This window comes from Molossus molossus, unplaced genomic scaffold, assembly GCF_014108415.1.
Source record: "Molossus molossus isolate mMolMol1 unplaced genomic scaffold, mMolMol1.p scaffold_m16_p_3, whole genome shotgun sequence".
Lineage (NCBI taxonomy): Eukaryota > Metazoa > Chordata > Mammalia > Chiroptera > Molossidae > Molossus > Molossus molossus.
The window spans coordinates 96909961-96934353 of record NW_023425366.1 but is presented as its reverse complement, the minus strand read 5'-3'; the positions used below and the strand labels follow the sequence as shown (position 1 = coordinate 96934353).

Here is a 24393-nt window from a genome sequence, read left to right as displayed (position 1 = left end):
TAAATTATATTTAAAACCATTTTTTGTATAAATAAAAGAAAATGGGAAGTGCCGCAGCTCTGGCGGTGATTGGGAGTGGGGGATGGACTAGACTTACGAGGAAGTCTGGATATGGAGGGTTGGAGTTCTGGAGACTGGGCTGTGGGGGGCTGGGTGCTTAGTTCCCAGTCCCAGGGTGTGTTTGAGGTGGTGGGGTGGGGGCAGTGGGAGATGAGTCATTGGAAGCTGCTTCTAACGGCTCCAGATGGCTCTGCCAAGAGCCTGGGGCACCTCCGGGGTGGGGCTGCCCCCTCCTCCCTTGCCCTGGTTCCCTAGCCCTGGGAAGGTGCTTGGTTGAGGCAAAGAGGAAGCCTTGAGCTCACATCCCTGCTCTTAGCCCCCTGAAGTGTGTGTGTGTGTGTGTGTGTTGGGGGGGGGGGGGTCATCCACTGGGATGGGGGTCCAGTCAGAGGGAGACAGATGTGGACCAGATGTTGACAGCTGGGGTTGGTTTAAAGGCATGGGGGGAAAGTGTCTGCACTGGCTGTGGGGGAGGTGCAGAGCACTAGGGTGAAGGATGCAGGCCCCTCGGGTGTACACACACACACAGAGGTGCTGGGCTGGGTCAGGAGGACAATTCCCCGCCTACAAGATGCTGCCCAGGCAGGTTCTCCCAGCTTCCTGAGAAGGGGAGGGGGAAATTACTTGAATGTTTCACCCCCCCACTTCTTCCCAAACAGAAAGATGAAGACGAGTTAATCCCCATTGTTTTTCTCTGCCATCTTCTGTTTCTTTCCTCTCAGTATGCCTGCCCTTAGGGACACCTGCAGCGCCAGGCCTGGACTGGGGCAGCTTTGTGTAAGTGGAGCAACCGTTATTCACCATCTCAGTTGCCCCCTGTTGTGCTTTTGGGGTCTGTTCAGGGTCCTAAATCTTAGCTTCTGCCTCTCCCAGTCCAGGGAGCCTCTGATGGCAGTAATCCTATTTCAATACTCTGAATCCACTGTCCCCTCATCTAATGAGATAGTGCCCATATTATACCTCCAAGAGAGGGAGGGACTCTCCTTTCAGGATGGACCAGACACTTGGCTAGAGAAGGTGACCTTAGCTGGCCAGGAGAGGAATAGGTAAGGGAAGAGGGCACAGGTGAAGAACAGAGGTAAAGGGTTAAAGACTGGGTAAGGTTCTGTGCGGGTGAACAGCAGGAAGCCCCATGACACCCAGATTGAAGCCTGGTCAGCCCAATTCCAGAATTTCTGAGCCTGCCTGCCACACCCAGCTTGAGTGTGAGCTGCCCCCCCGCCCCCCCAACTAAGGGGCAGGGTGTCTGGCCATGGGCCCTATCTCCACCCAGGTTAGGTCTTGCTTCCTTAAAGGAAGGTGACTACAGGACCAGTAATCTCAGAGGATAAGCACAGAGTAAGGCTATCTTTCTAGAACTCAGTGTCCTGCCTGCTTTGGTGTCCCCAAACCCAAGTCCCCTGTCCCTTGGGATTCTATATCCTGACACCCCCCCACCCCCAGTTAGGAGCTTTTCTTTCCTTCTTTGAGCCCCAGCAGAATGCCCCACCACCACCACCCCACAAACAAGGATCTGCCTGGTGGGAGGTACCTGGCAGGGGATGAGGTCAAAATGTCCTTTGACCTCAGGCTGAAGTGGGCAGGCTGTCACTCCTAGGATGGAACTCAAGACTCCTCAGCAAGAGGCCCAGACCCCACCTCAGTGCCATAGTAACCCTAAGTCCCTTTTGGGAAACGGATGTGTGCAGAAAGCGGGGCCTCCTTAGAGGGGTACAGGCCTCTTCACCCTTTAGCTAAAACCACATTTCCCATTCTTAGCCTCTGCCCAGCGGCCAAGTCCTCTCATCAGGAATGTCGAACTCCTCAGGACCACTTGTCACTACCCCTGGTGGGAAGTGCAGAGGCCAAGTCCTCTGAGAATGAGGATTCCTGGGGGAAAAACATGACAAATGCCATCTCTTCTCCTGTATCCCAGAAGCCAGAGGGCCCGCCCTGAGTGGCTTTGCCTAAGGAAGAGACCTCGCCTCCGCAGACCTCCCCCTGGACATTTTGTGGGGCACTGAGCCCTATGCTCCCACACACCTGTCTCCTATTTCTTTCTTCAGATCCATCTCACAGACCCTTCTTCCACCATGATTATATGGAAATTCACATCTCAAAAACAAATAATTTTATTTTATCTCTTCTTTTTGAGAACTTAAAACTAAATGACTTTGAGGGCAGGCTCTGGAACAAAATCTGAGGAGAAAGTGAGAAAACCTGTATTAGAGGCTGACTCGACCCCCAGTGGTCAAGGTTCTGGGCGGTGAGGTTGGTTCTCACCTGTGTCTGCCAGCCTGTCTCCGTTCTGGCTCTGCATTTTCTCCCTAGAGGATGGTGGTGAACAGAAAGGGTCAGTGCCCATCCTCATGTTAACTCACCCCCAGCTCCCCCTCCTCATCCCCTCTCCCAGAACTCACTTCTCCCTCCTCCTCCTCTTCTTGGAAACACATTCTCTGATCACTGCCAGCACTATGACCACCGTGGGCACCAGCATTCCCAACAGGATGGCCACAAAGTTGGACACTTCTGGAATGGGATAAGAAGGGGCGGAGAAGACACTCCCTTTTGGTCTTCTGGTGCCACCCTGAAGGTGCATTCCCCTAAATCCCTGGTTATGGCTGGTTCTTCCTCCAGGAGGCTGCTGCCCCAGGGGCTCCAAGGCCTTAGTGCCACCCCCCAGGAACCTTTCTGTTTCTGACATACAATTCCCATAAGCCTTTTACGGGGATGTTCATTCAGTTAGCCCCTGGAGTCCAGGGCATCATCTCTGCCAGTACTTTTCAAAGAAGAATCCTGGAATTGCTTCCATCAGTCACCTGGGAGCTTGTTAGAAATGCAGATTTCTGGGCCCACTCCAGACCTACGAAATCCGAATCTCCTGGGGTGAGTCCCGAAATGAATGTGTTAAACAAGCCACCCCTCCTAGTCCTATCCTCCTCCCAATCTTAGGTAAGATAAAGTTGCAGAACCACTGGCCCAGAGACTCAAGGGAATTATATTTTTGGATGGGGAAAAAATAAGGAAAGATCTTGGAGAGGCCTAGAGTGATACAACAGGCGAAGTACCAATGGGGTGAGGCATGTAGACCTCAGGAGAGAGCTAGGGTTCAGAGATTCCAGTATGTGTGTGTAGAAGATGGGCACAGGGATTCAGATACTTGGAGAACCCTGTCTTGTTAATCCCTAGGGATCATATAATATATTATTATATATTATATAATACAGATTACATTAATACTATATTGCTTATCTGCTATATGTCTAGAATACCTATCTATTGGACATGAACATTATACACATAGAATGGTGGCAGTTGCTGGTGGGGAAGGGACTGTGAGAAGACAGGGCCAGAGATGAAGTTCTTACCTGGATTTTTGGGAAGTGGCACATCCCGAAGCTCCGCGCAGAGGTCTCCCCCATAACCTAGTTCACACTCACAGGTGAAGTGGGTGCCCTGCTCCTGACAGTGCCCGTCATTCTGACAGGGGTTCCGCAGACATGGGCTTTCTACAATGATCAAGGGGGTTTGGGAGAGGTGGTTCTGGGAGGACACCCACAGTCAGGGAGGGGGCTGGGAGCAGGGACCCCAGAAAATAAAGCAGCAGCTTTCATTCCTGGCTCTGCACTCGCTAGTCCTGGGCTCAGGCAAATTGCTCACCTCTGAACTCCTTTTTTTTTACCTGTAAATGGGGGAGATTATGCTACCAGATGGCTGAGTAAGGACTAAAGGAGATCATGGGAAGCTGACACTAAGTGCTTAGCAGATGCCCAGGTCCTTAACTTTTGCCCTTCCTAAGAAAGTGGCTAAGTGAGGAGTGGGATTAAATGGCACAAACTTCCTGGCATCGATGGAGAGGAGTCCTGGGCATAGGACTGTGAGGGACAGTCTTCAGTTTAGGGATGCCTGAGGTATGGAGGCAGCTTAAAGCCAAGGGGTGATCTGGGCTCACCTCGGAAGCAGCCGCGAGTGAGGTTCCCCAGAGTGCAGATTTCCCCAGCTTGGCAGCTGAAGGGCTCACACAGCAGGACCTCCGAGCTGGCACAGGTGCAGCGCTGAGAGCAGTCCTCAGTCACAAAGCTGTCACCCAGCTGGAGAGGGAAGAAGGGCTGGGAGGAGGAGGTCCGGTTTTCCCCTCTCCGACCGTCCACCCCCAGGGCCTCCCACACCCTCCTGACCTGGTAGTAGATGCCATTGTTGGTGCAGCCACAGAGGGCCAGAGGGAGGCTTTGGGCACCACTGTAGATGTAGCCTGGGAGGCTGGCACAGCCTTCCACACAGGGACCCTCACAGTCCCTGGGGGCCACCAGGTTGGCACAAGAGGCAGGGCAGGGTGTCATACAGCTCTGATAGATGGTATTGGCTGGGCATGCTAAGGCTGAAGGGACAAAGTCACAGTCAGAGAGTGACCAGCTGGGGCCAGCTCAACAGGTGTGGAGAGTGTGGGGCTGGAGCGGGGAACGAAGGTTCTGAAAATTGAGCATTGTTCCAACTGCCAAGGAGGTATAGACAGAGAACACAGCTCGGTACAGGCCAGGAAGCCAGACAGTGGGCTGGCTCTGAGCGTCTCTGTGACATTAAAGCATGTGAGGAACTGGAGGAGAAAAGATGGGCATTGGTAAGAAGGAGCAATGTGGGTGACAGGGTGGGGTTGCCTGGCAGAGGCAGAGAGGGCTTAGGTTGGGAGGACACTGACAGTGAGAATTGAGGGGTGGGGAACCCAGAGGGGAAGCCCCATGGGGACAATGGTGATTGTGCTGAGCTGACCAGAAGTAGAAATGGCTGAGTGGGATCAGGGGCCAGCTTTAGGGGAAGGTCAGTGCCTTACCACAGTGAGTGTGGTCCCGCCAGCTGGTCAGGGTGGTACCTGCCTCCTGGCAGATGATGGCATATCCGCTGAGAATCTGGCAGCGCAGCTTCTCCTGCTCTTTGGGGTCCCGGGTGACACACAGATCAAACATACAATGTCTAGGGGAGCAGCAGGGACAGTTGGGGGCTGTGAGAGATGGGGAGGAGGAGGCAAGGACACCCAGCCCTGAAGAATAAGGCCTGGAAGCCCCAGCAGACAGACATCAGGCAGTGTGTGTGTGTGTGTGTGTGTGTGTGTGTCTGGAGGGAGGCGGGTCACAGGATGAGAGGCCACATAGAGAGAAGTGAGGGAAACAGTGAAACTCAGAGACAGGCAGCAAGACCTCGTGAAAAGCAATTCCTAGTGTCCTGGGCTCCTGACTCACTCCTGGAAGGGCTCCGGGGCCACAATCTGGTGACAGGCAGCAAAAGGACCCTGGGGGTCCACCAGCACCCTGCACGCCTGGGTGCTGTTGATGAGCTCCAGCTGCTCCAGGTGGCATTCGGACACATCGAAGTCTGACTTCTCTTCTCCCGCCTCCTCCTCTTGGATGGACCTAGGCAGAGATGGCCAAGGGCCAGAGGAGGCCCGTGAATTTAGGAAGAACTGAGAGGGAGTGTAAAGGGAGGGCACAGGCACAGACTAGTATGCAGAAGGCAGGTGCCTCCCACAAGATTAAGAGAATCAGGTAAGTGTGTCTGGGCACTCGCCTGCCAGTTTCCTCCTCTGCTGAGGATATGGGGATGAGCAGGGTGTGGACAGATATTGGGCTGTTGCTCATGCCCTTGGAGCCTGGGCCTCCTTGCCCAAAGCCCCAGCCTTCTCACCTTGAGAAGCGGGAGTTGCCTCCCTTGATCTTCACCTCCCAACTGTTGCCAAAATAGTTGAGGTTCTCAGTGAGGACACCATTGGGCAGCATAAATTCATTCTTTATGTTCTTGTCAAAGTTCCCGCACAGGCCACACACAAGCCCCTGGTACGTGCTGGGCAGGGAGATCACTGCAGGAGGAAGAGGGCATCCAGAGCAAGACTCCCTACCTCTGCTTTCCCACCCCTCCTGAAGTCTCTGGGCTCAGGGCCCGACTCCCAGGCATCCCCTCACCATGCTCGGTCCATCTAAGATGTGGTCCTCCCACCTCTCCCCATCCCAGAAACATCCCTCTGCTCTCCTGTCTCTAGCCTCAGGTACCTGCGTTGTCCCTTCCATCAAAGCTGACAACCAACTCAAAGTCAGTGATCAGATATAGCCGATGGCCCCGAATGGAAACCTGCAGTTTCTTGCTGGGGTTGAAGGGGGTGTCCATTTTCTGGTTGTTGACCTGGAAAAGGAAGACGGGAGCCACAGGAGTCCTGAATCAACCTGCCCCCTGCCACTATGGCTCTGCCTTCCTTGGCACATTTCAATGTCTCTCTCTCATTGATGTGTCATTTCATGGAATGAGACACCCTAGTAGGCTTCACTATCTGCATGGCAAAGGCCTCCAGATCTGCTGCCTTTGACCTTTCCTTGCAAAAACATTGGCAAACGGATGCCCCTGGAACTCCCCTAAGCCAGCTCCACCTTCACACTGCAGGCTCTCTCCTTCTCTCTTGCCCCCTCTCTCCAGCCTTTTGTTTAATCCCGTGCCCTCCACTGCCTCTCCCCACGACATGAGTGTGACACTAACTCTGACTTCTATAACCAGGCAGCAGCTATCAGGAACGTCCCAGGGAACATGGAATCCTAGCTTCACCTGCTCCAGGTGGCCTCCCGTGGCCCAGGCTGCTTCCCCAGAATCTCCCAGCCTGGCCCGGCTCTTACCACAAGTTGCAGTTCAGCCTGGAGCTGGACTGTATAGCCGTAGACCATCACGATGATTTCGTGCAGGAAGATCTGGCTGAGGGGCATATATATTTTGTTACGTCCCTCCACGACCAGGGGTGCCATGCCACTGGGGAGCATGTCCACGGTCTTGATCAGAATGTAGGTCATGCGGCCCTGGAAGCGGTAGCTAAGGCCATCGAATGTGCGATAATGGGGGTCTCCAAACACTGAGCATTGTTCCCACTCTGCCAAGAAAGGTAAGCGCTGAGAAGGCACCCTGCCCAGCTATAACAGTCCCCAGAATTCCTCACCTGCCCTGATGTCTCCTGTCACCCTCCCTCTTAGCCCTAGCTCCCTTGATACTTGAGCTGAAACTTTCCCCTCTCCCAGTTCCATTAAAAACCCGAGAGGATCTCCTCGTCCAGTTCCCTCTTTTTGGCCTTAAAGGAGTGAATCTCATCGAGGGTCATGACTTGCAGGCAGCCATAGAACTGGAGAGACTCAGGATGAGAACCCAGGCCCACACCATGCCTAAGCTTGCCCCCTTCTTTCTCCAGAGCTTCCCAGCCTCAGCCCTCTGGCCCTGCCTCTTTCTGCCTCCCCTTATGCCTCCCTTACTGGGGGCGATGCATCTGCTGTTGCCGCTGGCGTCAGTCTTGCAGTGAGAGCCAGAGGGGCAGGTGAAGGGCTGGCACTGAATACCTCCTGCTCTGCAGGTACAACTCTGGGTGCAGTCACTGGAGAGCCAGGTTTTCCCTGCCTGGGGAAGCCACAGGAAGAGCAAGGGAATAAGGAGAGAAAGGTCAGTTCTTTTTTTTTCTTTTTCCTCTTTATTGATTTTGGAGAGAGAAGAAAGGAGAGGGAGAGAGGGATAGAAACATCGATAAGAGAGAACATCAATTGGCCACCTCCTACATTCCCTCCACTGGGCTTTTGGCCCACAACCTCGGCATGTGCCCTGACCAGGAATTGAACCAGCGACCTCTTGGTGCATAGGCTGATGCTCAACCACTGAGCCACATAGGCCAGGCGGGAAGGGCCAGTTCTCCTTCTTAACCCTTCAGCCCAAGCCCGCAGTCTAAATGGCTTAATTGGCACAGGCCAGAGGCAGTTATGGAGCCATTTACACACTTAGGTTTTTGTACCACCCACTAGAGGCATTGTGCTTGGTGTCTTACATATGTTGTTCAGGAGTTAACTACTAGACCCATCTTACAGATGAGGAAACTGAGGTAACACAGTCCCCTAGGATCCAAACCAAGGCCTTGCTCCTCCAAATACACTGTGCCATATCCCAGGTTTTGGATTCCTCAGATCCAAACCCAAACCACACACCCCCAGCCCAGGCCTGGCTGGAGACCACCCTGCCCTGTCACCCCAGGCAGGGCCAGCCATAGAGACATGGGCACTCCAGGCTGTTAGAGGCTGGGGAAAGGAGAAAGCACCATCCTCAGGGTGTGCTGTTCCCATCCCAACTTCCTTCCCCACTCACTGGGAGGAAGTCGCCCTGGGCATCCCTGCAGCCACACTGAGTCCTGAGCACACACTGTTGCTCACTGAGCACGTAGCCGGGCTGACAAATGCAGCCCTCCTCGCAGCTGGAGGGGTCTGTGGTGTCCTCGCACTGGTCTTTCGGGTCCCAGCAGGAAGGTGAGCAGGGCTGAACACAGGGTGTATAGGTGCTGTGGGTGGGGCATTCCAGAGCTGCGAGGAAACACGGTGAGGGGTAAAAACTCAGCGATCGAGGGCTGTGCCAGGGCCCCAGGGCTTTCTGAGTTCAGAATGGAAGACAAAAGATTGGAAACAACTGGAAAGTCCATAATAGGAGACTGGTTAAATAAATTATGATAAATGAATTATGATATAATAGTAGAATATTACTCAGCTGCAAAACAAAGTGAGACGTGGCTATCTGACATGGAAGAGAATATCCGATATGGTAGGATCTGCAAGTTAGATTGTCAAGTGAAAAAAAAAATAAAGTGTAAAATATTGTGTTTCAAATGTTATTTCTAAGAAAATAAGGAACATAAATGTGTATTTATATGTGTATAAATACATAGACCTTTGGAAAAATACTGAGACGCTAAGAGCAGGCTAGGAACTAGACCCATGGGGTCAGGGTGGGAGGAAAGCTTCGCTGGGACTCTTTTAAAATTCTTAAAGTTTTTGAACCATATGAATGCATCACATACTAAAAACACTTTAATCACTGTTTTAAAATTTAAAAGGTTCAAGAATTAGACAGTGGTGATGGCTGCAGAACCTTGTGAAGATCTTAAAAGCCAGTGAACTGTTCACTTTAAAAGGAGTGAATATTTTGGCATGTGACTAATCATTTTATTATTTTATTTTATTTTAAAGAGCTACAGAAGAATGCCGAGAAGTCTATCAGGAGGGGAGAAGAACTTTCCAGGTGCAAGGAGCAGTGTGTATAAAGGCAGAGGGGTGTGGAAAAGCAAGACCTGTGTGAGGAGTGGGCTCATCTGGTGTAGGTGATGGCAGGTGCTCAGGAAAGGGGTGTGCAAGGACAGGCTGAGGGCAGTGTGCAGGATATCGTACATCTCAGACAGGAGCTTTGACTTAATCTTGCAGGCAATAGCCATGCAGGGGGTAACACGACCACATAGCCTTTGGAAAGACAGTGTTAGTGAAGTAGATGAGAAGCAGCCCGTACTGTCCTGGTGGGAGGGGCACAGGCTAAGAGGTTATTGTAAACAGTGCTCAGCAGAAACAGTGAAGTCAGAAATAGGTCAGAAAAAATTAGAAAGAACAGGGCAGTTTTGAGGGACCCACAGACAGAAATAGGCTTTGGGGACTATTTGGGGTAACCACAGAGGACACTTACGGCAGAAACTGCTGTTTCTCCAGATTGGGGGCTTGAGCCCCTGAGCCTGGCAGGCTGCCCCAAAGGCTTGCAGAGACTCGCAGAGGGCACGGTTTAGGCTAAACTCACAGAGGTTGTGCATACAGTTGAGCAGAAAGGGTGTAGGGGCCACATGGGCAGCACATTTAGTCCAGACCGGAGACTGAAAGGCCTCTTGGCATTGCTCCAGAGGTCTCTCTAGGTGATCTTGCCTGCAGTTTGCAGTCAAAGTTTCCTGATGTTCTACTTTCATCCTCATCTGCTCATCTATTTCGTTATCTTGTTGGCAACTGGGAAGGGAAAGGGATCATCATAGGAATAGCCACTGCTGCACCTATGAAAATTATATGATGCTCCAAATGACCCTGAAGACACCTCTTGTCTTCATTGGGAAGCTGGTTTGAGCTCTGGCCACCTTCCATGCAGCCACAGTTCCCTCCCATGTTTTGAAGACAAGAAAGGAAGATATTTATGTTTCCCCAAATAGGTTCCCAGAACCCAGAAGCCATTCCCAGTCAAGTTACACACATAAAGGAAGTGCTCCGATCTCCCTACCCCAGGTGTGCCACATGACCTAGAATCCCAACTCGTGTTCCTATGAAAAGGCAGAAAGATAGTGGATACAATTACTTTGGGTTGGCCTCCTTATCTTGCCAACTATCCACAAATTCACTGTCATTCTGGGCTAGTTCGTCATTGGGCATCATTAGTTCATCCTCTTCCTCACCATTGAAGTTTCCACACAAGCCACAGACCTGGGTGGACAGAGGGAAGTCTCAGCATGCAGGGCAGGAGAGCACATCTCATTGGCACCCCCTTTTCCACTCTAAAGAGAAAGAAGCACTCAGCATCCCTCTCCTGTTCTGGGGAGTAACCTTTTGGGTCTAGGGCCCCTCCCCCTGTGGGGGGGGCTGATTCCTCTAGGAGAAGAGTAAGGGTTTTCTTTACCTTTCCATAATAGGCTCTAGGTATTTCAATCTCTAAGAACCCACTGTCATCAAACTTGATTTGCAGCCCAATGTAAACTCTGAGCATGGTGTAGATGCCACTGACAGAGATGGTGACACCCCGGATCTGGTTGTTCGAGGGAAGGATGACCTGTTTGCCATTGATCTACAGAGGAGAGCAGAGCACATCAATAGGAAGATCAGAAAGCTCTCTCCCCAGAGCTCACTTCCTTTGTCCCCGCCCGTGTCGCCCAGCTCACCAGCACACGATGGTCCTTCTGCAGGGTGATAAGGGAATCAAAAATGTTAATGTTGACCTGACGGAGGTCAAAAGCAGGGGATTGGCCTTCCGTCTCCCCATTCTCGCCACTGATCTTGAAGAAAGGCAGTTCCATGGTAAAGTGGCACGTTTTTGCCAGGACATAAGTGCAGGTGTTCCTGATGGCATGGTAACTACCATCAAAGCTCACATAGTGGGAGTTGTCTGAGATCCGGCACACCCCCATCCCTGCAGGAGAGAGAGGTGGCTGAGGAGTGCCCAGCCTCTCCCAAGAACAGCCATTCTCTTCACCTTCAGGGAAAGGAGGTAAAGGCAAGGGGGCCTCCGAAGGGAAGGAAGACAAAGAAAAAATCAAAACGCAAGGACTAGGCTGGCATGAGGCCTGGGGGTGGAATGGGTATTATTGTGCCAGGAAGAGACTTCTAATGTCCCATCTAAGTTCATATCTGCTAAGGGAGAACCATGAGTGACTCCAAGAAGCCCTTTCCAACAGACAGTGCAATGATTATCTTTCCCCACCAGAAGCTCTTTGGTATAGCAGGGTCACACACTGGAGTGTTTATAGATGGCAGTGAGGAGAATATGGAGGGAAATTGAAGAGAGCTTTTCTCTGTGGCTGTGGGGTCCTTCTGCATGCTCAGTGGCCTCATACCTGCATAACTGCAGCGTATCAACCCCTCCAGGGGCCCACATAGTTCAGTAGGCTTGCAGGAGGTTTGGAGGCAGGAGATGTTGTTGTGGATGGAGCAGGAACAGAGTCTGGAGCAGGTGTTGTCCGTGTACCAGCTCTCCCCAACCTGTGGGGTATGAGCATGCAAAAGAAACTTGGAAGCCAGAGACAGACTAGGGCCCCACCACCTTGAACTCCCCATGAGGCTTGCTTCACTCAGTGATTACCTTCATCATTACCCTCTCAGCCTTTTGGTTCTGGGCTTACTCTTCCACTCCCAGTACTGGCCTGCCTTACGCCTTCTATCCCCAAACTGGTAGAGCTTGGAAGGGCCTCTTACCGGGTGGTAGGAGCCCTGGGGGTCGGTGCAGCCACACTGGCTGTAGGGTACACAGGAGGTTCCACTCAGGACATGGCCTTTTTGGCACTCGCAGCCCTCGGCACAGGGCAGTGCTGCTGGGCAGTCTCGTGGGGTGTTCAGGCTGAGGCAGGTGGCTGGGCAAGGGTTGGTACAGGTGCTGTAGCTGCTGCCAGATGGGCACTTCAGAGCTAAGAAGAAACTAGTGTTAGGAAGGGCTGAGTGATTTCCAGCTTCCTGACCTTTGGGCATCAAGAAGTCCTGGGAATGTTTATTAGATGAGTAGATAAACAAAATGGGGTCAATCCATACAATGGAATATGATTCAGCCTTAAAGAGAAGGAAATTCTGGTACATGCTCCAACATGGAGAAACCTTGAGTACATTGTACTGTGTGAAACAAACCAATCACAAAAAGACAACTACTGTGTGATTATGCTTACATGAGGTCCCCAGAGTGGTCAAATTCACAGAGTTAGAGGAGAGAAAGATGGGTGCCTGAGGTTGGGGTGGGAGGAATGGGAAGTTAGTGTTTAACGGGGACAGAGTTTCAGATTGGGAAGATGAAAAACTTCTGGCGATGGATGGTGGTGATGGTAGCACAACAATGTGAATGTGCTTAATGCTATGGAACAGGACACTTCAAAATCTTTAAAATGGGCAATTTTACATTATGTATATTTTACCACAATTTTTAAAATGAGCTCCTGGGAAAGAAGGAAAAAAGGGAACAGGGCTGGCTGAGGTAAGAGGGGAAAGATGCAGTAACCAAATGAGGGCAGAACTGTTTGGTGAGGTGAGAATCAGATGGAAGAGGCTCCCAGTGCAAGGAGACAAGTAGAAACTTGAAGAAACTGGAAAATGGAGAACAGAGGAGATCCCCTGTAAGGACTGAGAATCAGGCTGTGAAAGGAAGAGCAGAGGAACAGAATTTAGGGAAAGGAGGAGCGAACAGGTTCGAGGGGGACTCCTCCAGGCTGCAGGAGTGATGGTCAGGTCACTCACGGCAGAAGGTGCTGTTCCGCCAGGCAGGGGTCTGGCCAGCCTGGGCACACAGAGATGCATAGGCCTGCAGGGAGCGGCACAGGGTCAGGACATCACCATTGGTCCCACACTGGCCATGCACACAACTGGCGAAGCTGAAGTCCGGGGATACCACCTTGTGGCACTGGGAGAAGGGTCCTGGAGGATAAAACCACAGGTGTGTGAGAAAAGAGCAGAAGCCTGGGAAAGGAGCAGAACCAGGCAACTGCTTGGGGCAAATTCAACATCCATTTCCATCAAAACCTGTATTTACTGAGAACCTAATTTCTGAGACGCAAAAAAAAAAAAAAAAAGGCTTATCCATCAGGCTCCCAAGAAGGAGCACGCCATCACTGCATTTCCATCTGCCTTCTTCCTGACATCCTATTTCATGTCTCACTCCTCCTCCCTCCCTGACCAATCCCCCTCCTCTTTCTTCTGCCCTGAGGAGAAAATAAGGGTCAGCAAGAGATGAGGATTACCCAGATGGTCGATTAAGATATTACAGTTCTTATTCCAGGTTTCTGTCACTTCATTCCCCTGGCATTTGGGAGGCTTGCCACCTGAGAAGAAGCAGCTAAACAGAAAGAGGGGGAAAAGATGGAAATTTAGGGTTGGGGAAAACTTCTCAAAAACTGAAACAAAAGTGGAGAGAAAAACAGGGAGAAGAATAAGAGGAGAAGGGAACAAAGTGGTGCCCTCAGGTAGGAAGGTCAGAAGATACAGCAGCAGGAAGGAAGGTTAGATCTCAGTAGACTGCCCTAAAGGTTCTCCAAAGAGACAGATCAGTAAGCACAGGAGAAATCAGCAGGAAGGGGCATGGGAGGTCCAAACCATCTTTCATCAAATCCAGTCTTGGAGAGATTGGGGACATAGAGGACACCTGCAGGCTGTCTGCTGAGGCTCTTCCCCGTGCCTGGAACCCCTAATTCCAGCTCACCCAGATTCAGAGTATTCATCTGACTTCCATGCAACCCCCAGTTGGATGGAGCTGCCTGCAGGCTTTCTATCTGGTTTCAGATCATCATCCAAGCTGTTGTTGTTGTAATTTCCTAGAGGAGGGAGCAGTTAATAGAGGCCACAGAAGTACCTAGCAAGCAGACCCAGCCCCAGGACCACCACTTTTCTTCCCCCAAGAGGCTCCCTCACTCTGCACTCCACAGACCAATGTTAACTTCTTCATCTTCAGCTTCCCTTAATACCCACCCTCCCGTCCAGCCCATGAAGCAGTGGACAAGCACTTAGGATACCTAATTAAGTGTGTGTAAAAGCAAGGAACTGGGAAGGTTCCTTCCCATTGTTCTGATTTTGCCCACAGGTACCCAAGAGACTCACCGCACAGCCCACAGAGCCGGCCAGCATAGGTGGAGGGCACCGTCACTTTGACTAGGTGATTTCCATCATAGCGAACTTGAAGCCCAAAATCCGTGTAGAAGAGAATAAAAGAGCCACTGGGCCTAATGCTTACCCGACCCTGTGCAGGCCACACAGGCAGGGTCACCCGGCGACCATTCAGCTACAAAGGCAGGGAGGACATGGTAGAGAAAGGCATTTGGAAGGAGGATAACAACAGGACCAAGATTGGAGCAGGAGGGGTACAGAGGGCATGTCTCAGGAACTGGGGTTGGGTCTGCTATGGGGAACTCTCAGGGGCTCTGAAAGCCAGACAGGCAGGTTTGTGGGCAGGGAGGGGCAGAGTAGAAGTTCTGAGCAGGGCTGTGGTATGGGGCCTGGGGAGGTAGGCAGAGGCACGTACCACAACCTTGTGGCCTTTGATCAGCGAGATTCTGAGGTTGAAGACCTGTATGTGGACGGCTTTTACATAGGAGACCTCCAAGTTCCCATCTCGGAACTCATTGGTGGTGCTCACGACAAAGTAGTTCTTGAAGGATCTCAACCAGCAAAGCTTGGTGAGGATGTAGCTGCAGGTGCCCATGAAGTGGTACAGGGCTCCGTCAAATGTCAGGTAGTGGGGATCCCCTGAGACAGTGCAGGTGGCAGACCCTGGGAAGTAGGAAATAGAGTTCAGAGAGGTGCACTAACCCTGAGGTTCCATCCTGGTGAGTCCATATTGGGGCGGTCCCCATAACTCATCAGGTGGTCAGCTTGGCTTGGAGAGGTCAAGAACAGGGACTACCCCAACTTCACTCTCTGGATCCTTGAAGACACTGCTCTGGTTCTAGGCAACTGCCTTCCAGCCCCTGGATATGCTCCAGCTCTCTGGGAAGCCTGCTTTAGGGCAACGTCATGCCCTTGCTTGAGGCTACATGGGCAGCCCCACTGCTCACCTTCCACCTGACTGCTCACCCTTGGCATGGCAGCCATAGATGCCATCCTGCAGACTACAGACCTCCTGGGCCTGGCACCTCCAGAGCACACAGCGAATTTTGTTGTTGCCCTCACAGACACAGAGCTGTCTGCAGTCTGGCTCATACCACTGCTGCCCTACCTGGAGGAATAAAGGAAGGAAGAAAAAAAGCTATTCCCAGGTCTGATTATTAGCCCACTGCTATTCACATCATTGGCTTACTCACTGGGGAGGCATTCCTGTCTTTCCAAAGCTCCAGGATTGGTTACAAAAGTCTCATATTCATTCACTAATCCAATCATTCCATCATCTGTTTGTTCCTTCATTATTTCAACAGATATTTATGTTTGCGTGGTACTAGGCATTAGGAATTCAGTAATGAACTGGATGGATGATGTCCCTGCCCTAGGAGAACTCACAAGCCAGTGGGGGCAGTAAACAAGTAAACTGACAGATCATGTGCTCCAACACAATATGCACCCAAAGAAGACAAGCAGAGAACCCATTGAGAGTCTCCTGCTATCAACACAGACAGTAAGTGCTTGCTACAAGAGTTTAGAGGAGTGCTTTCTGACTTTGCCTATCAAGAAGGTTTTAAGGGTCCAGCTGGTGTGGCTCAGTGGTTGAGTGTCAATCCATGCACCAAAAGATCACCAGTTCAATTCCTGGTCAGGACACACGCCCTGGTTGTGGGTCTGATCCCTAGCGGGGGGCTTGCAGGAGGCGGCCAATCGATGTTCTCTCTCATCAATGTTTTTTTTAAATTAATTAATTTATTTTTTTGGTACATGCCCCTAGCGGGAACCAAACCTGGGACTCTCTGGTCGGCAGGCCAACGCTCCAACCGCTGAGCCAAACTGGCCAGGGCTCTCTTCGATCTTTTTATCTCTCTCCCTCTCACTTCCTCTCTCTCTAACATCAATAAAGGAGGGGGGGAGAAGGCTTCAAGAAAGAAGCAGCATTTCAATAGGGCCTCAAAGGAGGTAAAGAATTCCTCTACAGGCATGAGTGGCTAAGTGGCTGAAGGCAGGGCAGGATGATAGGGGCTGAAAAAAAGATGAAATTGAGAGAAAAGCAGATATAGACAGAGAGCATTCAGTGTGCCTGAAACAGTGGCCAAGGGGAAGAGATCCAAGTGAACCTCAGGTGGTAGACAGTTTTGATAGACATCCGTATCGTCCCAGAACTTGGGTGAAGGACAGGCAAAGGAGGACTTGGGTGGACAGACAAAGAAGGACTTGGGTGAAGGACAGGCAAAGAAGAAAGACAGAAATGACAAAGGTGAGGATCTGGCTCCAAGTGCTGTCTCGGAGACAACTGTGAGAACAGGGACCCGGGACGGAGCTGAAGAGGGCCTTGGTAAGAGAGAAGATGGTACTTGGAAAGAATGCAGGGAAGACACAGATTCAAGAAAATGACTCAGGGACATAGAGGCAGGGAAGATGGGAGGGGAGAGAAGCAGGGGTCTCAGGCTCTGCCAGGTAGTGTAAGCAATAACTGCTATGATTCCATTCCTGTCTGCTTGAAAGGTACTAGAGCTGAAGGAAGAAAAAAGGAAAGGAGATCCAAACCAGAATTTCCCTATTCCCAGCCCTGCCGGCCCTGCCACACCCCTCCTCTCTTGCTGCAGACTTCAGATCCCAGAAGAGGGCTTTCTGGTTGCATGGCTAAGAGGCCCAACCCCAGCAGCTCACCGTGAGGTATCGGCCTGTGGAGTCAAGGCACCCACACTGGGATTGGGGGACACACTGGAGACCACTGAGGATGAAGCCTGGGTTGCATTCACAGCCTTCTACACATCGGTTCTGGCAGGACATGCCAGAGAACTTGGAATGGCAGGTGTCGGGGCACAGCTTGGCACACATGGTGTACGTGCTGTTGGGTGGGCAGTCCAGAGCTGGTGGAGGGAGAAGCACAGGTGAGAAGGGCATGAGACAGGGGAGGACAAGAGAAAGGGGGTCCATAGCTTGTATATAGTCCAGAGTTCAGAAGACCCAGAGCTAAAGGCTTCTGCTCAGGTTGAGAAGAAGAGAGGAACTGGGAGAAGCATGACTGAGGAGTTCAGCTCCTCCCTGGGAGAAGAGGCCTGCAGAGAGCTACCAAGAGGTATGTCTGTGGGAGCAGACTGATCCAAGAACCTCAACCGCACTGCTTTGTAGACATGTTCAATGTAAATGGTCAAGGTGGAGGAGATCTGGATTGAGTGCCCATGTGTTCTTGATCAAGGGCATGGCCCTGCCCTAAAGCAGGCTCACCAGAGAGCTGGGTCATATCAGCAGCTGTAGCAGTCACGGTGCAACCTCCCAGCCACAAGTCTGTATTTTATGTGTGTATCAGGCAACCTGGGCAGGCATACACCCATAGGCATTGCTCTGCATAGCATCAGGCGGCTGGAAAGGCTTTCTGAGTTCACAAATGACTATAATTTTTCTCAGTGGTTATTTCTGACTCTGCAGATTTCCCCATCCACATGTGGAAGTGAGGGGTTCAACCAGGTGCCCCCAAGCCTGTGCTAACACTCTCAGATGCTGGCCCTCTGCTCCAATATGTGTCTGAAGGAAGCATTCCCCACTCCCTCCATCCTGCTTCTCAGCACAACTCACCGCAGAACCGGGGTTGTCTCCAGGGCTTCACCATGTAGCCAGCATTCTGGCATGTCGCAGTCAAGGCTGCCATATGGGCACACAGCATCTGCTGCAGCCCCTGGAATTTACACATGTCAAGCACACAGTTGTTGAAGAAGAAAGAGGCCATGAGGTGAGGCAGGCATCTCCTGTGGAGAGAAGCCAGGTCAGAGGAACTGTGGGGGCAGAGAGGGCAGAACTTCCTGCCTTGGAGGACCCCAGGTGCTAAGCCCTCCCCCCACACTCATCCTGCCCCCTTCATACTCAAATGCTCCATGGGAGACTATGATCCGTCCACAGAACTCTGGCCTTGATAGAGTGTTCTGCAAGGCTGAGTCACAAGATGGGGGATTTGCCTTGTTCTTCTGGCACCTAGAAGAGACCCATCCCAAATGCCCTAAGGGCCAAGGCTGACTCCATTTGGCTCCTACCCCAGCGGTCTCCCGGCTTTCAGTAACCCCTAATAGAGAACACTTGAACACCAAGCCCTAAAGGAGATGGAACCACTGATGGTAGGGGTGAGTGTATTGGTAATGAGTTCATGGACTTGGCTGGAACAGAAGTGGGGGTGTTCAGAAGAAGAGAGAGGAGAAAGGGGGTGATGCCAGTCAGGGTGCTTGGTTCTTAAAAGTGGCAAAGGAGAAGGAGGGTGGTGACAGAGATGGAGACATCCTCACTAACTTCTTGTCTGTATCCTCTGCTGTCTGCCAGCTGTTGCCCAGCTCCTCCGCATCTCGTGCTGGCCTGCCATCAGGCATCTGGTTGTCATTGCTACTGTCGCCATCATAGTTGCCACAGAAACCACAGAGTTTGCCATAGTAGGTGCTGCGAGGAGGAGGTATTAATGGAAAGAAGGGGCCTTAGTTATCTGAGGGGCCAGAGCAGAGTGGGATAAGTGAGGAGGGAAGAGAAGTAAGAGGTACAGACTCAGATCATGGGTTCCATGTCAGGTGCCAGGCACACAAGGATCTCACAACCCTCACCCCTTTACAGTCTCCCCTCCTCTTCTTTTGCTCACATCTCATCTTCCCGCAATAACAACTTTTTTTCCCCCATTGATTCCAGAGAGAGGAAGGGAGGGGGGGGGAGAGAGAGGAGAGAGAGAGAGAGAGAGAGAGAGAGAGAGAGAGACAAAGACATCAATGTGAGAGAGAAACATTAATCAGTTGCCTCTCACATGCACCCCGACTAGGGATCAAACCCAAAACCTGGGTATGTGCCCTGACTGGAAATCGAACCTGAGACCCTTCGGTACATGGGATGACACTCCAACCAGCAGAGCAACACCAGCCAGGGCCATAAGAAACCTTTTGCTGGCTCTAAGACATCCCAGGTTTTTTTGGCATTTGTTGTTCACTATTTTTATAAAGTCTTTCCCTTGTGAGCCACTCTTCCTTGAAGACTGAGATCAAATTGGCACTCTTCTGAAAGCTCCCACAGCCCACTGACTCCTAGTACATCCCCGACACATTGTGAGTATACCCTGCTATTATCCACTGCCCCGACACCATTTCCTCCTGTCGCCTCATCCAAAGGGAGGCCTGCCAGTCGAGCGAGGTGCTTCCTACCTAGACGGAGAATTAGTGGCTGGGATAGAAGGGTTCCTGTGAGAGGGAGGGACAGAGTGTGGAGAAGTGGCAGCTGCCTCACCTGGGCACACTCATAAACAGCTGCTGGTCACCATCCCATCTCACCCGCAAACCAAATGCAGTCTGCAGCTCCACAAATCGCCCACTTGAAGTCACGAAGATGCTGTTAGAAAGTATGACTGGGAGGGTGACTTGTTGACCCTCAACCTGGAAAGTGGGGCCAAGAAAATAGATGGAGAGACAGATCCGAGGGTCAGGAAGACCCCAGAACACTCCCACGTCCACCCTCCACAGCAATCGGAAAGACTTCTTCACTTGGGTTGCTCTGGAGCCCATCCCTGAGAGGTCTAGAAGCTGCAGGAACTGGCTGCAGCAGCCCACAGGTGGCCCCAGCAGCTGAACAAAAGATGGACTCACCAGCGTGCGCCTGCCCCTGAGCAGGGTGATGGTGGTCTCAGGCAATGTCACGTAGATTTCACTCAGGCAAGACATGTCTTCGTGTCCTCGCTCCTCATTCTTTGCTGCCACCCTGAAGAAGGGCTCTGGTTGGGAGAGGAGTGAAGAGCGTCCAGGAGCTCATGAACAAGCATTTCTGAGCACCCTAGAGGGAAGTGCTCACACCTGGCACTGTGGGAATAAGGAACCACAGAGACGCAGGCTCTGCATTACAAGAGGGAAGCCCAGATCCACATGTGAGTGAGGCGGACTGTCCGCCAGTCTCCTCCCCTCAGTGGCCCGGGATGTCCTCCAGAATGCAAGTTTGTGCCTTTTTTGCCACTTTGCCAGGTGAGCCTCTCGATAAAAGCTGGCCAAGGTTCAGTCAGCCAGGAAAAAATGTGGGGGTGGCTGCAAGGTCTCAATGAACAGTGTCTCCACACAAATTGAAATAAATCTTCAGCTTTTTATATTTTACAATTAACACATGCTATTTAATTTAGGTATTGGAAGGAAAACATGAGAGAGAAATTCAACAATGGCATTGTGCTATTAACCAATGTCACTTTGATAAATTCAATTAAAATACTGCAAGAAAAAAAAAAGAATGGCACTGTACATGTTAGGGTTGGAAACTGAGGTATAAACATCATTGACTTTGTCTGAGTGCAAAGCCTAATATATTTTTCTCACCCTTTTTATAATAAAAGACTCTATATCTCTTGAAAGCCGTTTGTTGAAAATTGTCATTATACTTTATATTTCAACCTTAAGTTTTGAAATTTTAACGATGTCTTGGATTTGTTGTGTAAGAACTTTGATCAGATGCAACTTCCAAACCTGAGGAAAATCCTTTTGAGGTGAATGTGCAGAATTTTTACCATTCTATGTGCCTCATGAACCTAAAATACTTGAGTTTGAATTTTTCTTTCTTTCTTTTTCTTTTTTTGGTATATGTGCTGCCAAAGCGAGCACTAATTTTTTGTTTTGAAATAATTTCAGACTTACAGGAAAGTTGCAAAAATAGTGCAAAACATTCCAGGATAGCCTTCACCCAGATTTTGCAAATGTTAACATTTTACCCTATTTGCTTTATTATTTTCTCTCTCTCAAATCTTTCCCTCACTCCTCTGCCTACTTATTATCTATCTATCTATCTATCTATCTATCTATCTACCTACCTACCTACCTACCTACCTACCTATCAATCCATCCTCCCACCCACCCTTGGTAAAAAGATAAAAAAGGAGAAGTGTCTTACGGTACATTTCCCCAGCAGTTTGGTCTTAAGAAAGTCCTTCCTCTGAGTTAAACATGTCAACCCTTACTTTTCTTGCCTTTCCCATTTGCTTCCATGCCTAACTGTTCTGTCAGCCCCTTTGTTCAGTCCATAGGGGCATTTCCAGGATCCTACCTGTTGAGTTGCCACAGAGTTGGGCCAAGATGTAGGTGCATTTGCCCATGAAGCTAAAGTGCCTCCCATCAAAGGTGAAATAATGAGGATCTCCATAGACAAAGCAGGTGGCAGTGCCTGCCAAGGGAAGAAAGGGGACCATGGGAAGCATGTTCATCGGGCCAGGTCCCACGGCCACCTCACCCACCCAGTGGCACATCCCAGCTTCTCTTGTCAAGGGAAGGATTGGAACCTTGGTGTCATACCCACTCTGAAAGGCTAGTAGGTTGTGAACAAAATAAGGGGAGGGTCTCACCATGGGGGTGACATCCATACTGGCCGTTCTTCAGCTGGCATACCGTGTGTTTCCCGCATTGAGATGTTTGACACTCTGTCTGACTACCAGGCCAGCAGCGACAATGTTCTGTGCAATTAGGGCCGAACCACTCTGCCCCAGTCTGGGAGCAAGGGATTTGGGGTCACAACACTACATAGATCTTGGGTAGATCCTATCATCACATGCTATAGTCCCCTTCTCCTCCGCTGTACCTGCCCTGATCTTGCTCACACTTTTCCTCTTCCCACCCCCTACTATATAGTCCTGCTCACCACAGGACATTTGCACATGCTGTTCTCTCATTCTGGAATGCTCTTCCTTCTCCCTCTTTCTAAATCATTCTTAGGCAGCCAGCAGGTTCAATTCAAGGGATGTTACCTTCTCAGGAAGACTCCAGACCTCCCTGACTAGGGGGCCTCCTTATAGAGTGAGCTGGGTACCTTTCCTTCCCAGGACTTACCATAATTGCACTTTCATATTCATTTTTTGGGATTATTTTATTATAATCCCCCTGTGAGGGACCATGTCTATCTTTACTCACTACCTTAGCCCCAACACATAAGCACAGTGTCGGGCACAGAGCTCTCATTCAATAAATATTTGCTGAATGAGTGAAAAAAGATCCAATGTGTCCCAAAGAATCCAACAGTATTAGGAGAGCAAGGACCATGCTCTGTTCATGGTGACTCCCAATGACAGAAGGGTTCAAAGTACTCAATAAACATGCAGCGAATGCATAAGTGGATATGTAATATGTTAATACATGTCTCCCAGGGCAGGGAAGAGATTGGTGCTTGATGCTGGCAGCTACAACAGATCTTTCTACCCAGGCTGCAGCTGAAGCTAATCCTAACACTGACACAAGGGTACCCAGGAGACTGGTTAAGGGAGATGAGGTGGGGAGAAAGCCTCTGAAGAGAAAAGTAGGGACTCTGATGACCAAAGGGAAGAACACCTGGACCTGAGAAGAGGCACTAGACACTAATAAATAGCTGAAACGCACTGTTAATTAATAGGCTGCATACGATAGTTATCATAAATTGCTAATAATAATAATTATGCCCTGGCCAGTTTGGCTTAGCAGTTAGAGTATTGACCCATGGATCAAAGAATCTCGGGTTCGATTCCAGTTAAGGGCATGTACCTTGGGTGCAGTTTGGTCCCCAGCCCTAGTCAGGGTCGTGCAGGAGTCAACCAATTGATGTGTCTCTCTCACATCGATGTTTCTCTGTTTCTCCCTCCCACTCTGTCGGAAAATATCCTCGGGTGAGGATTTAAAAAAATAATAATAATAATGAGCATTTATTAAGTAATTGGTCTATGTCAGGATCTAATTTTATCTCACAACCATCTTATGAAGTAGAAAATCTTACTGTGCACATTTTATAGAGATGGAAACAAATTTGAGGAGGTAGAAACCTTGCCCAAATTCACCCAGCAAAGTGCTGGAGCCAGGATTCAAGCTCAGATTAGCCTGACTCTGGGGAGGCTCTGTTCAATACAGTGGCCATCAGCCACATGTGGCCACTGAGCTCATGAAATGTGGCTGGTCCAAATTCAGATATGCTGTAAGCGTAAAATATACACTGGGTTTTGTAGATTGTTGGTATGAAAAAAAGGAATGTTCCCTGGCCAGTTTGGCTCAGCGGTTAGAGCGTCGGCCTGCGGTCCGGAGAGACCCGGGTTCGGTTCCCGCTAAGGGCACGTACTTCGGTTGCAGTTTGTCCCTGGCCCTGGTTGGTCGTGCGGGTGGCAGCCACTCGATGTGTCCCTTCACGTTGATGTTTCTCTCTCTCTCCCTTCCTCTCTCTCCCTCCCACTCTATCTGTACAAAAAATGGAAAAATATCCTCGGGTGAGGATAAAAAAAAAAAAAAAGGAATGTAAACAATCTTGTTAATAACTATTTTTTGTTTTGTTAATCCTCACCTGAGGACATTTTTTCATTGATTTTTAGATAGAGTGGAAGGGAGGGAGAGAGAGAGTCAGAGAGAGAAACATTGATATGGGAGAGACACGTCAATTGGTTGCCTCCTGCACAACCCTGATGGTGCTCAGGGATCGAACCTGCAACTCAGGTACATGCTCTTGACTGGGAATCGAACCCACAACCCTTTGGTCTTAGAGCTGATGCTCTAACTGCTGAGCCAAACTGGCCAGGGCTTATTAGTAACTATTGATTACATGTTGAAATGAGAATATTCAGGATTGAGTATATATTGGTATTAGTTTGATTCGTTTCCTTTTTTTTTTTAAATGTGTCTATTGGGAAACATAAAATGACATGTGGCTTGAATGTTATCTCTTTTGGACAGTGCTGGCCCACAGCATGTTCCCCTTCAGAGCTTCTGCTCTTGGTAAATGTCCCCCCAGAGGGAGTATCAATGAGGGGAGACAAGAACAGTAACTCCTCTTTTTTGACCTATCCTATCAGGATTTGCATTTCATTGAAAGATTCTGAAGTACTATAGTCTGCCCTGAACATGCCAGAAGCTCTACAAAACATCCAGGGCTCTCTATATTCCCAGGGACCCCCAACTTTCCTCAGGATGGAGATGAGGGCCCTGCATTACCTGGCTGGGCTAGTATCTAATGCATCAAGGCTGCCAGTATTAAATAGAGAAGTACAGAAATAGCAAAACTGTTAGGAGCACTTAGCACATGGGATAACAGAATCATCTGCACAGCCTAGCATCATGCCTAGTCAAAGTGGGTGCCTAACAAATATTTATTGTATGAACAGAGATGATAAAAACACAACCTGAATGAAAGACTCCACCATTGAGTAGCCACTGCTTAAAAACTGACCCCTTGGGACTCTTCCATGGATTCAGATTTACCTCACCTGGGAAGCAGATGGAACCAAAATCCA

The 24393-nt window shown here is 50.2% G+C and overlaps 1 protein-coding gene across 1 annotated transcript in view; it reads right to left on the bottom strand.

Annotated features, from left to right (window-relative positions):
• Window positions 1–2455: 2455 nt before the first annotated feature.
• ZAN (zonadhesin) overlaps window positions 2456–24393 on the bottom strand; it is a 31508-nt gene continuing 9570 nt past the window's right edge. Inside the window, 32 exon segments of the mRNA XM_036279716.1 lie at window positions 2456–2565; window positions 3408–3548; window positions 3992–4130; window positions 4218–4262; window positions 4264–4412; window positions 4928–5007; window positions 5274–5444; window positions 5716–5887; window positions 6078–6207; window positions 6690–6937; window positions 7311–7452; window positions 8185–8396; window positions 9541–9848; window positions 10189–10313; window positions 10507–10671; window positions 10766–11013; window positions 11438–11582; window positions 11796–12004; window positions 12819–12995; window positions 13319–13413; window positions 13777–13888; window positions 14172–14352; window positions 14593–14840; window positions 15144–15285; window positions 16839–17041; window positions 17748–17917; window positions 18033–18140; window positions 18450–18593; window positions 19419–19564; window positions 19775–19899; window positions 21207–21323; window positions 21502–21643. Coding sequence (XP_036135609.1) covers window positions 2456–2565; window positions 3408–3548; window positions 3992–4130; window positions 4218–4262; window positions 4264–4412; window positions 4928–5007; window positions 5274–5444; window positions 5716–5887; window positions 6078–6207; window positions 6690–6937; window positions 7311–7452; window positions 8185–8396; window positions 9541–9848; window positions 10189–10313; window positions 10507–10671; window positions 10766–11013; window positions 11438–11582; window positions 11796–12004; window positions 12819–12995; window positions 13319–13413; window positions 13777–13888; window positions 14172–14352; window positions 14593–14840; window positions 15144–15285; window positions 16839–17041; window positions 17748–17917; window positions 18033–18140; window positions 18450–18593; window positions 19419–19564; window positions 19775–19899; window positions 21207–21323; window positions 21502–21643 — 5049 coding nt within the window.